This window comes from Lepidochelys kempii, chromosome 10, assembly GCF_965140265.1.
Source record: "Lepidochelys kempii isolate rLepKem1 chromosome 10, rLepKem1.hap2, whole genome shotgun sequence".
NCBI classification, from domain to species: Eukaryota; Metazoa; Chordata; order Testudines; family Cheloniidae; genus Lepidochelys; species Lepidochelys kempii.
The window spans coordinates 70,932,464-70,945,564 of NC_133265.1; the positions used below are offsets into that span (position 1 = coordinate 70,932,464).

At 50.0% G+C, this 13,101-nt stretch overlaps 1 protein-coding gene across 7 annotated transcripts in view; it reads left to right on the forward strand.

Annotated features, from left to right (window-relative positions):
- Positions 1-13,101, forward strand: part of NTRK3 (neurotrophic receptor tyrosine kinase 3) — a 455,727-nt gene that overhangs the window by 204,892 nt on the left and 237,734 nt on the right. For all 7 annotated transcript variants that reach the window (XM_073304182.1, XM_073304180.1, XM_073304181.1 and 4 more), the window contains exons 2-3: positions 3,860-3,934; positions 5,492-5,563. In XM_073304182.1, the coding sequence (XP_073160283.1) occupies positions 3,860-3,934; positions 5,492-5,563 (147 nt within the window). The remainder of the gene's footprint in view (positions 1-3,859; positions 3,935-5,491; positions 5,564-13,101) is intronic.

Sequence of the window (13,101 nt, forward strand, 5' to 3'; positions counted from 1 at the left end):
ATACTCCAAACCCAACATACCGTACATCTGTCATGGCAGCAGCACTAAAGCCTGGTTCCTGATGTCCTTCTCCTTCCCACTGGAGGGCCCCCTCTCTGGGCTTGACATTGCTGGGTGGCGGAGATGGCTTCAGCCCGCGTTTCTGTCTCTGCTCCAGTGTGTTTTGTCCAGCCTATCACAATCCTCATCTCTTCCAGTCCTGGAAGCCCCATGGTGCTCGGAAAATGTACCTCTGCCCTTTCTCCCTAATAACTGCAATACCACTTGGAGTCTGTTGGCCAACTCCTTCTGGCCCGAGTTCTGTTCTGCCAAGGATTTGCAGAAGCTTTGTCCATTGCCCGGGAATTCAAAATTGCTTGAATGTCCCTGTTTCTCAGCCCACCCGAATGTAGGTTTAGGCTTCTCCAGGGATCGGCAACCTTTGGCTCGTGGCCCGACAGGGAAAGCCGCTGGCGGGCCGGGACAGTTTGTTTGCCTGCAGTGTCTGCAGGTTCGGCTGATTGCAGCTCCCACTGGCCGTGGTTTGCTGTCCCAGGCCAATGGGGGCTGTGAGAAGTGGTGTGGGCTGAGGGGTTTGCTGGCTGCCGCTTCCCACAGCCCCCATTGGCCTAGGACAGCAAACCGCGGCCAGTGGGAGCTGCGATTGGCCAAACCTGTGGATGCTGCAGGTAAACAAACCATCCCAGCCCGCTGGGGCTTTCTCCTTGCTTGGTTGCAGTGGGAAGGTTCCTCCCCCTCTCCAGACTCTTGCATGAGTTCATCTGCTCTTCTGACTTTGACTACACCGGGGCCACTTGAGAGGCCACTCCACCTAGGGGCTGAACCTGCTGCCAGGGATGGGGACAAGTCAAAGCCTGAGATCTGATCAGTGTCTCCAAAGCTCTGGACCTGGCTTCCAAATAGTCACTTTTTACATTGACTAAATAGAAATATACAGGGATTTCCCCCCACCCACAAGTTGTAGTCTTTCTTCTCTTGTGAATACACCTTAGGGTACAGGTCGAGTGGGGAGCAGAACCTGCCCTGGATTTTTGTAGTCTCTGGGGAAAGAAGGTCTGAACTGGATTTGTGGTTTTTGGGATGGACTGAATACAACTCCCAGCAGAAACTAAATTACATGGGCCTTAGCATGCTCTGTGACTGAATGTGAAGTTAAGTGGGTTCCCACGTCCCTTGATCTCTGTAGTAGCTATAAACTGAGGCCAAGGTTTAGGCATCTATGGTAGATGCCTTCAGATTCCAGAGAGCTGGCAGTTTATGGCCCAACAGCTTGTTAGTTCAATGTGGGAGGAGCTTTGCGTGCCAACCAGTGTTTCCCACTGAGCTTGCTTAGCCCCTGAGTGTGTCTGTTGGTGTGAAGGGTGTTCTTCCCCCAGGCTTGAGGACGGGGAAAGCTCCTTTCTGTTTCCAACATGAAAACTCATGTGGGAGCAGAAATGACCCCATTGTCCTCTGAAGGGTGGTGAGAGGGACTGGGATGAGGAGCCTGTCACCTGTGGGTCACTGATTCCAGTTCAACCTAGGTTTGTATGTGTGTCTGATCAGTGGACCACCTGCAATGAATCGGTGGGTCTTGCCCTACTTCCCTGTAGACAAGGGTCCACTTTACACAACCGACTATTGTCACGGATGTTAACTAGCCCTTTGTTGGCTGTGTCAGCAATGAGGTCAAGCACTGAATGTGCAGGGGAGACAAAACTCTCCTCTGTTCTCTAGGTTGGGCTCCCACCTGCTCAGGATTGAGTCCCACTAACAGGAGTCTGTGCCAATTGGGGTATATCTGTACAGCTCGTGGCAGCGAGTCTCAGAGCCTGGGTTGACAGCTGTGTAGATGCTTGGGCTCTGAAGCCTAAGGAAGGACAGGCTCCAGAGCCTGAGCTCCAGTTTGAGCCATAGTGTCTATACAGCTGTTTTTAGTACGGTAATGTGAGCCTCAATCTGCAGGCCTGGGCTCTGAGGCTCGCTGTGTAGACGTACCCTAGGAACTAAACAATACAGCAGTGCCAGCTTTGGTTTTTCCCCCCATTCTCAATAGCACGCCTGTCCGACTGCCTCAAGTGTGTGAGGAACACATTGTAAAAACACATTTTATACACTAAGCCAGATACCATGTCACGTAAACACGCCTCAGCTAGCAAAGAGTTGAACCCCACCCATTACTCCCATTAGCAGAGTGGATAAATATGTGTGTTGTGTAGCTGTAGCCACTTCACCTTGAATGGTCCCTTGAAATATGTATTAACTAGTTATGCCAAACAACTTGTTCCACCTTGTATTTAGCTGTAACACTGAGTACGTTTCCCTGACCCGAAGAGCTCTGTGTAAGCTCAAAAGCTTGTCTCTCTCCCCAACAGATGCTGGTCCAATGAAAGATATTACCTCCCCTATCGTGTCTCTCTGGATTAAATGTGTGACCAGGTCCTTCCATTACCGTTATACAGTATATCGCAATCACCCCAACCAAAGCACCTCACCTCAAACCCTGCTTTGCAAATCCAAGTTCTGGCCAGGAAAGGAGGGATGGGGTGTACAGTCCCCATCCAGGGCTTGGCAGGGAAGGAGTTATCCCCCTTCCTCCTGGCTGGAGGATGGCCCCCTGGACTGGGACTTGTGAGCTGGGTTCAAATCCCTGCTCTGACACACTCCCTATGTGACATTTAATCTCTTTTGAGGGGCTTTTGAAGATGAGCTGCCACTCAAATCATTCTTCAGTGTCATGGAGGCCACCCATAGCAGGAGCCCCACAGGCTCCCCTGCTTAGCCCAGGACCACAGACCTGCCACTGACTCCTAAGCTGTTGTTCCCTCACCTGGTGAAAGACCTGCAGAGACTCTGCATGCTTAACTTTGGGGACACCTGTGCCCCATTATACACAGGGGTGCCCCTTCCCCATGTGCTGAAGAGCCTGCTGATTGGAAACGGGAAATCAGATCTACCGTCGTCAATACAAATTCTGGTTGGTGGATCAGCTGTCTGGGGGGTTGGAGTGCCCTCTGTCCTTTCCCTGGATCAGTTTGTGATGAGGGCTGCTTTCAGAGGTGTCTGCCTTCCGGAAGCTTCAGAGACCGGGAGCCCTGAGGTGGGCCCTTACCTCTGGCTCTTGCACATGGGGATGTTGTATGTTGTGGCTGGGCTGGACCCATCCGAGGCCATATTGAAGACTGGATTTTTTGAATCTGTGGGGGTCAGAGCTGAGTGCACTTGAGCCCTGAAGGGACCTTATCTGTTTGTTGGGCAGCTCAGCCAGAGGAGCAAACCCCTCTTCTCCCTGGCCACCAGGAACAGGGATCCAGAGCCAGTTTGGGGCTCAGTAGCCGCATTTTTAAATTTTGCATTAGCCTTTTGCCCAGTGGCTCCGGTGTCTCTCATGTGGGGATCTTGATCCTTATCTCTGCTTTACACATGGGCAGAGTGAGACACACATGGAGGGGAAGTGACTTGCCCAAAACTCCCCCCTCCCCGTTGGCTACATTAACCATTAGACCCAGGTGCCTCCATTGGCCCCTTAATAAAATATTAAATGATGGGACCAGAGGAAACCCAAGGTGATGGCTTGACCCCCAAAGCTGCAGAGAATAGGAAATAATAAAAAAAACAAGAGAAATTGTTTTTGGGGGGTTATAATGGAAACCACATGAGCTCCAGGGTGCCGGAGCAGCAGCTTATGTGGTGTTGCAGATGCAATAGTGTCTATTCCCCACACCCTCCCCCTGCATAGGGCTTTGGGCAAAGCCAGGGAGTGGATGTCTCCTATGGACAGTTTCCTGGGTGTTGCCTGGGTCGTGCAGCACTTCTGCTGTGTGGAACAGACTGACTGTCCTGTTGTACCTAGGGCTGAGCCTTTCCTTCCTCTCCACAGACACATAGAGAACTGGAAGAACTTGCAGACGCTGAACGCTGTAGACATGGAGCTGTACACGGGACTCCAGAGGCTGTGAGTATCATGCATGTGTGAGAGCGAGAGACCTGAAGGGTGGTGTTGGCGGCAGCCAGTTCAGGCTGCGGCGGGGAAATATTGCTCCTTTCATCCTACGGCCTCTGACGTATGATGTTGAGAGCATGACTGACGGTTCCCAGGCAGATGTAGAACCTTGCCTTTCTCCTTAACTTTTGCTGCTTTCCAGTCCTAGACGGAGCCCTGGTCAGGCAGACTGTGAACTTCACACAGCTTTGCCAATACTCTTCAGTCCTAATCTGGATCACCCCCTGTTGGTCCAGATCTGGGTCCATATGCTGCACTGCTCTCCTAAGATGTGAAACTCCAGCTGTTTCTATCTGTCTGGTTACTTACATGGCTCCTATCACAGTAGCAGCTGAGTGCTTTGCAGTCACAACGACTGTGTCCTCAGCATACCCTTGTGAGGTAGGGAAGTAGTCGAATCTCCATTTTACAGAGCGGGAACCGAGGTGGTGATTTGTCAGTCGCACGGGAAGTCTGCGGTACAGCCAGGAACGGCGCCCAGACCTTTCAAATCCCATTCCAGTGCCTTAAACTGTCCCTGTACCTCTCTTGATCAGACACTGGATTATGCCGGGTGATGGTTCTGTAATGTGGACAGATGTGCACCAGGGGTTAAGTTGTAATTCTCCAACCTCATTTCAGTTGGAAACCTACAGTATATCGCTCAGCTTCCTGGACTCAGCTCCCCAGCGAGCTGTGCACTGAACCAGTCCCCAGGCTGGGCTGCTGGTTGAGATTTAGTGTAGAAAAGCTGCAATGGAGTCTGGTATTTTGTCCACAGAGGAGATTAAGAAATCATGGCCCTGGGGGCTGATTTAGCTCTGCCAGAGCACAAGAGGAAGAGAATCCTTCTCGGCTCTTCTTATCATGTTGGGAAAAATTCACTTGTCCTCAAGTGCTCAAAGCAAACGGATTTTCTTCTGGGTTAAATGTGTGTGTGGTGCTCCCCAAAGGACGTATATGTCCATCACAGATCTCTAGAACAGTGGGCCCAAGGAAACTATGGACCAGAAGTAGCAAGGGCCGTGGGGGGTGCAGTTAGGATTGAGGGGCACTGGCAGAGATTTGTTTTGGGAGCTCAGGATTGGAATAGCAGGGAGTGTGGCTGGTGAAGACCGAAGTGCATTGATAATGCCGCGTGGGGAAGCCCAGGGCTGCAGTAGCAGGGAGTGCTGTGGGTCAAGATTGCGGTGCATTGGCAGAACTGCGTAGGAGAGGCCTGCACAGCGGCTGCTCATGCTACGCCTGCTCTTGACAGTACTAGGTCTATCAGATTAAATTGAGACAACCAGACTCCTCTCTATTTGTGACCTTACCCAGGTCTTCTGAGGCTAGAGATTAAACTGTTCACCCCTCCCCACGCTCGCTAATTCCCTGAGCGTCCGCTCCTGAAACTGTCTTGCTCTGCCTGTCGCTTTCAGTTTTATGGGCATTGTCTCTCGACCGTCTCCTCGAGTTTAGCAAAGGGTTTTGAGTGCCCATTGATCCTCAGTCTTTACTTCATCACTGTCCTTTTAAATCTCCTTCCAGGACAATCAAGAACTCAGGACTTCGCAGCATCCAGCCGCGAGCTTTTGCCAAGAACTCTCATTTGCGCTACATGTGAGTAACGTAGCCCTCTTGCCCCGCTGTTCCCTTTGGAAAGGTTATCTCCAATGCTGTCACCCCTCGGGGGGAAGCCAGGGGCAAGCGTGAAAGGAGAGATGCAGGAGGGAGAAGGAGAGAGAAGTAATGAAAGGTGAATTAAGGAAGGGAGTAGAAGAGAAGAGTGAAGGGGATGGGGGAGGAGGGCACAGAGAGGGAGGTCTGGGGAAAGTGAGAGCACTGAACAGTTCTCTCCTGCTGGGAAACCGACACATTTAGGTGTCTAAGAACTGGGCTGGCTTTGATTGTGGCTGTAACCAGTGCTTGCCTCATTAGCACCCCTGCAGCGGCCAGCGGAAGTTTCCCTTTCTGTGGAGTTCAGGGGACTGCGGGCAGAATGGTGGTGGCAGCATGCCTTTAGTGCAGAGCCTGAGCCTGCACTGCTCATTAACATGTGAAAAATACAGAGGGCTTTGCAGACACAGATCTTGCTGTCGCTTCAGGCATGTGGCTGACAGCTGTGCTCCTAATTATTGACTTGTTAAACGGGCATTTGAGGTGGGCCCAGGGCACAGATGCTTCCTGCTGGAGGTTATTGGAGGATCAGGGGAGATGGTAAGGAAGTGGTGCTCTGGAATTTGGTATGGGAAGGAGGCAAGCCAGTAGGTAGCGTCCAGTTTTCCAGAGGAGTATCTGGGAAGGTTGGACTGTGTCCCATGGAACGTACAAGCACTGGAGGCTATTGGGCGACATTTCTCTCTTCAGAAAAGGCTGGAGTACCAGCATGTGTGCAAAATGCATCAAGGGCCTGAAATAATTGGGTCTGAGTGAGTGATACGGGATCAGATCCCTCTGAGCTCCAGCATAAAGACGAGAGGTGGGCTGATTGGTTATTGTGAGTTCCAGTGCATTGTGTGTGAGCCCAGGTGCTTGCTCTCAATCGTGTACTGTCAGACATTTCAATGAAAACTGGTAATAACTTACAAAAATAATCTTTTTGATTCTATGGGCATGTGTTGCCAGCCATATGGGCATGTTACTAGTGAAAAGAGATGGGGTAGACTTGCCGCTTGATTGCGTGCACAGAGCTCACGTTAACACAAATGCCTAAAAGCTTCATTGTGAAAGCTGGTTACAGTTGCTAAGTGACAGCAATGTACTTACCTAACATTTGCAAAACCCAAGCACTTAAAATCAAACACATGAACAGTTAAGGATGTCACAGAACTTGAACTGCCCACCTAATAAACACACACTGTTCTTACTGAGCAGAAAGGAATGCACATTTCATCACAATACAACGGTTTTAATTCTGACCCATGGATTTTGTTTTTAATGTATACTCTTGGCTATTTTGGTTGGGATATCTAAATATTTTCTTTGACGGGATACTGTTGAATGGGGAAATTGCATAACGCATTTAGCACCGGACAGCTGAATTGTGTAAAATAGCTATGGTTGCTGTTTCTTGGGAATAATATTGTCTATAATAGGTAAGGAGCATATCTATTGATTCATGGTATTGTTGTGTAGGTGAACTTGCATTAGAGGCTGATCAATATGTGCCATTAGTGTGTACCTATGCCATTATTACTTTCAGAAAGAGTTCAGTTTTGTAGTTTGAGATGGCTGGACAAATCACTTTTATTTCGGGTCGGAGTTAAGGCTGATGTGTGGTGATGAAATGTTTGTTTACTATGTGGGCCATGTAAGATTTAAACATCCTTAGCTTGAGATTCGTTTCCTTGCCTTGAAGTGCTTGGGTCTGCTACTATAGGTACCTACATTGTTCAATTGGTATCCTTAACTTTTTTTTTTTTTGTTTAAACTAAGTAGCTGGGCTTTGGTGGTATGTCCTAGGCATGCTTAGTCCTTCACGTGGGACCATGGAGCTTGAGAGGAGGAAATATGTCTGTTCTTCTGACTGTTGTACTCCTGTCCAGAGAAAGCTCAGTCCCTGGTTCTGGTTGTTTGTTCAGACATATCATCTTGCTGTAGGGCCCTCTCCATGCCTGATGGTCACGGTTACCTGCTTCCTATAGTAGCTTGGATCATCTCTGGAATTACCTGTCTGCTCCACGGAGAGATTCCCTGGTCACCATGCCAGCCACTCAAATGACAAGACCTCTCCTAACTCTGGCATTTCACAGTGTGAAGAGCTGTTGATTTGAAGTAAGAAAATGTAGCGTGATGATGGGAGAAGCCCAGACCTGGGGCTCTCTGTCCCGCTTTTCTGTTCATCGTGGTGTCTGACCTCATGTAAAGGCTGGAAGTTCTTAGCTCTTAAACTTCCCGATCCTAGAGGAGAAGTGGCTTTAATGATAACACAAAAAGGTGATTTCTGAGATAGTGGAGTGAGATAGATGGGGGCAGGGCAGGATTCTGAGTCCAACTGGACCAGGATTTGGGCTGCTGCTGGTTGTCTAGATCAGGGATGGGCAACCTTTGGCACACGGCCCGCCTGAGAAAGCCGCTGGCGGGCCGGGCCAGTTTGTTTACCTGCCGTGTCTGCAGGTTCAGCCGATCACAACTCCCACTGGCTGCGGTTCGCCGTCCCAGGCCAATGGTGGCTGCAGGAAGCGGTGCAGGCCAAGGGTTGTGCTGTCCACTCTTCCCGCAGCCCCCATTGGCCTGGGACGACAAACCCAGCTGCGATCAACCGAGTCTGCTGATGCTGGAGGTAAACAAACTGTCCCGGCCCGCCAGCGGCTTTCCTTAATGGGCTGTGGGCCAAAGATTGCCAATCCCTGGTCTAGATGGTCTGCCCCCCACTTTATTACCTAAGCTTCCTGTGGCTCCTTTGTCTTGGACTGTGGCAGGCCATCTCACCTCAGCCATTGGATCTGCCACTTGAACATCTAGTGGCACTTGGGGGACCCCTCCAGAGAGACAGCATGTCAGACTGTACCAGCATGGCAGGGCAGCTTTCGGGCTCCTAGCCAGCCACTGCCTCGGAAGGAGCTCAGCCTGCTGGGGACCTGACATTTTCGGAGGCAGCCTCACATTGGAGCTGGGGATAAAAGGATTAGTGGAAATGTCACTCTGCTCGGAGTCTCAGGCTGCTGTAGCTGGGTTCAATGGCTGGTAAGATCAAGGAATACTGCCCCAGTCCCCATCAAGGGGAATGGCCTCCATGAGCCACAGCTGGTTGCATGTCAGGGCCAAGACCTGTTGGATGGTGTTGTTACTGTACTTGAGGCTCAACTAGCCAGGGCTGTGAGAAGTGGAACCCGGGGGCCAGTTCAGGATGCAGCATTGCAGGGGACATCGCCTCTTTGCCCTCCACCCCCGCATTTGGGGGTCTTGTCTCTTTGTGTTTGTTGGGGGTTTGGATAATTTGCAAATGGATTCTGAAGCACCCAACACCAAGTGTTTGACTGGGGAATTACTGAGAAGCTGAATGGGGAAGATTGAGGGGCAATAGTGCAGGCATGTTGGGGCCCAGGACTGGAATCGTAGGGGGTACTGGAAGCTGGGATTGAGGGGCAGCAGCAGACTTGTATCTTGGGGAAAGCTTGCATACTGATTTAAACTCCTTTACTGGTTGATGGTGGGTTTTTTTTCCTCCCTGGGGGAAATCCCAACACCATCCACCTCTCTATCTTTTCTCCCCTTCCTCCCACAGCTTTGAGAGAGGTTTTCTCCTGTCAGACAAGCTGGGTTTCTCTGCCTTCTCCCAGCTTCTTCTATTTCTGTTCCGTTCTCTGTGCATTTACAAGTCTTCAGACCCCAGCTGTGCAATCACAAGATGATCACTTACTCCAGCTCTAATTGTAGGATCTCTGGTTTGTTGGAGTTTATTTAAGATAATGGCTCTGAATGAGTTTTTTCCTGCACAGAGTAAGAAAGGGAAGGTGAAGCCATTGAGAGGTTTTGCAGCGTTCAGCTTCTTGAAGTGTCTGAATACTCCAGTGCCCTCTAACAGGGGACATAGCTGCCCTTAAGTGGTTAGTCAGCCCTGCGCACAGTCCTTGGTATGTGATGTGCGGGGGGTGGGGGGGAAGGGAGCAGTGAGTGACTGATGTAAACAAACTCTGGACTAGAGGTATATGGATCCATAAATAGCCTTAGCCCACTGTGACATACTATACCGTGGGGGAGCGACTTGTAATCCCCATAGTCCTCATTTTTATATAATCGTGATCTTACATATAAAGCATGCCTTGTAAGGTGTCAGGGGAAAGGTTATGATCTGCTGAAATTCATTTCTCTATCCATATATGTATATCATTAATGCATATGAAGTTATGAGAATTGTGTTGTATGGTGGTCACTAGCACATGCTGCAAGTTGGGGAATCAGCCAGATATTCACTCCCCAGAGGCAACAGCAAGGAAAATAACCAACACCTGGGCGGGGTATCAATCAAACCATCAACAACCATTGTCCAGCAAGGGAGCTATAATGCAATGTCTCTCACGCATGGGGCCACACCAGGGGAACTGCTCAATCTTGTCTGGAGACTCAGCAACGCCCCAGACATGCCTGGACTGGTGCTCCCCAAACACATGGGACTGAGGTTATAAAGCAGACACAGGGGCCACATGCTGGGTCTTTCTCCTTCACCCGCCCATGCTGGAAGCAACAAGGACACTGAGAAGACTTAAGCAGAAGAGATTGGCCCAGATTTCAAGGGGGGAAATCTGTATACTATGGACTGCAATATCCAGTGGGGTGAGAAAAACTGCTTAATCTAGATGTTGCCCTGTTTAATAGGGTTGAGAGTTTATACCAGTGGTGGGCAACGTGGGCCCATCAGGGTAACCCGCTGGTAGGCCGTGAGACAATGTTTACATTGACGGTCTGCAGGCACAGCCGCCCGCAGCTCCCAGTGGCCATGGTTTGCCATTCCTGGATGATGGGAGCTGCAGGAGTTCTCGTTGCAGTGGGGAACACCCTCTGCAGCAGTGTGGGAGAGGGTGGATGTAGGATTTATGTTTCTCTGTCTTGTTGCCTGAATTGGACCTTCCCTCTCCCCATCCTCCAAAAGATAGACATCAACCTCCATCTGCTCATATAATGTGCCCTTGGGAGAGAATAGGAAACAAATGTCCTGCGGGGGCAGGGACAAGGACTCCAGGAGCTTAGCTGACTGTATGAAACAAATCTGGTGGGTCTCAGATCCTTTTTGGTGACTGGGCTACCACAAAATGCACTGCTACAAGTGATACTCAGTGGCCCTGCCATTGTGAGGGCCTCAGCAGAGAGGCCCAGCATTGGCTGGGCTCTAGAGGTTGAACTCTGGTCTTACCCCAAATGGCTCAGGGCTGAAACAGTCAATGGAGTGTGATGGCATGTAGAAGCTCTCTCTGCAGAGCCTGTCCCATAGGCGGAGGCCATCAATGCCAGGGCTGCCAAACTGGCACCAGATTCATCTCCAAGAGATAAAAAGGAAAGGACAGCGATAAAACTGAGACTAAAAACAATTGGGTGGTGTTCTCTGGGGGAAACCAATCCCGTTGCCATTGTCAAGGAGTCTGAGGGCTGGACTGGAAATGCAAGCTAGAGAGGAGAGAAGGAACCACAGTGCCACAGACTGGTGTGAGTTAGATATTAATATATTTGTATGTCTGCTCCATCCCTCCCATCAGGTCCGTCGTTCCATGTTGGTTGGGAGGACTGACAGTGTCATGCCTCCCTGCCATTCAGATCAGCTGATGCTGGTCCTAGAGGTGTAAGTCCCTTCAGCCTCCCTTGAATCCCCTTAACAGCCAATGATGGTCCTCTGCCCCCAGCTCCTTTCCTTGGACTGAGAGCTGCGTCCTTCCCCGTGAACCCCATCATGTTCTACCCCCCCGGTCTCAGGTCACCCGCTAATAGAATGTGACTCCCTCTAAACACTTCCTTGAATCACTTGCTCTCAGTCAGCCAGTCTGTAAAGCGCCTGTTTGTATTTGTGGAGAATAACCACATGCACCTTATTTATTGGTGTAGTAAAGAAAACAAATTAAGGCCCTGGAATTATAGAGTCAGGTGCGCTTTTAAATAAAGCTTAAGTAGTCAGAATTCCATTTAGAATATTAATAATTGCTTTTTCCGCCCGCATTCTGTGGCTTCTTTTCCCCCCAATCTGTCTTCTGGAGGCTTCTGTGAGCTCTAAATGGGTTCATAGGCCAGCCGAGACACCATTCCCATTCCAGAGCTCTCCCTTGGCAGGGCTTGCCAGTGTGGGGATGGAGGCCTTTGATAAAGCAGAGCCACATTTGTACAACTATAGCCAGGTTGGTAAATACAAAGGACATGGAGTCGTCGTGGTGACTCCTGCCCTCTCTGGGTAGCGGGGTGGTGGGGTGATAGATTGTTTGGCTTTTGAATGCTGCCATACATAGGCTGCCTTCTGTCCCACTGTGGGTTTTTTATCTTCTCTTCTGTGTCTGTCACTTCTCTGCTCACATAGATTGGGGGGTGGGCTGAAGGGCTGAAGACTTATGGACGTTAGAGATGGGAAAGGCCCTACTGGGCTAAGTGTGTAGGGAACTCTTTGGCTTGGGAGGAGGATGGGGTAGATGATCCAACAGGCCTGTTCCATTGCCAGCTTCTGTGATGTAGTTAACCTAGACCACCCTGCCCATTCACCATGGCATGTCAATGTTGATATACTTTATGAGCATGGCCTTGACCCTAGTGCCCTGGCGATGTTCTAGTCTGGGAAAGCACATCCTGATTACCTGAGGTTCCCTTTCTGTTTTTGACTGGATACAGGATTCTTCTCTGCCTCACTTCCTGGACTGTTTGGTACAGTTGCTGAGTGCTGTTAAAGAGCAGCTGTATTCCACCCCAGAGCCAACTGCATTTCAGTGCGAGGTGAAAGAATGAGGGGTGCGTGGATAAGTGTGGTCTGTGAAGAGCTTTGGACTAGAATATTTTGGAGAAGCATTGCAGGATTATCTCTAGATCAAGGCAGGACCATGACCCATGACTCCTCTCCTGGGTACCGCACAGTCTAGAGATCAGGGCTGCTGAGTCACGCTGTGCTCATTGTATTGACACTTCATAAAGGCACTCAGACACTAGAAGCACCCTTCCATCTCATACCCACACATCTTGAAGGACTGGAGATACTTGATCCATGGTGCTTGTGAGGTTTGTGTGTCCCCTTGTGTAACTGCGCAGCCTTGCCATGTGTGTTATTGTTTAAACTACTTTGCCCTGGGTGGCTGTGTGAGCTTGTTCAGGATCTCGGGCTGAATGGATAAACAAACAAAACACCAGACTTAATATTGTTTCGACGATGTTCAATTGCTTTTCACAAAAATCACTTGCCCTTATTCCCTGGATAGTGATGCTGGGCCTCTCTCTAAAGCAGCCAGGTTAATCTGTTTTATAAGGAGCAAAGTCTAACTCTGCTCTCCTCCACTAAGCAACTCCAGGGCTTCTCACTGTTTCTGATCCTGGGTGCCACACATCCTCTTTCCTCCTCCTGTGCTGAGGCCTTTCAAGTAGGCTACCAGCTGTCACCTGCACGCCTGCCAGTCTTCTCCCTCCAACCTGAACTACAGCATAGGAACAGTTCAAGCAATTATGAAAAGGAATCAGATACATCCATAGCAAATCAA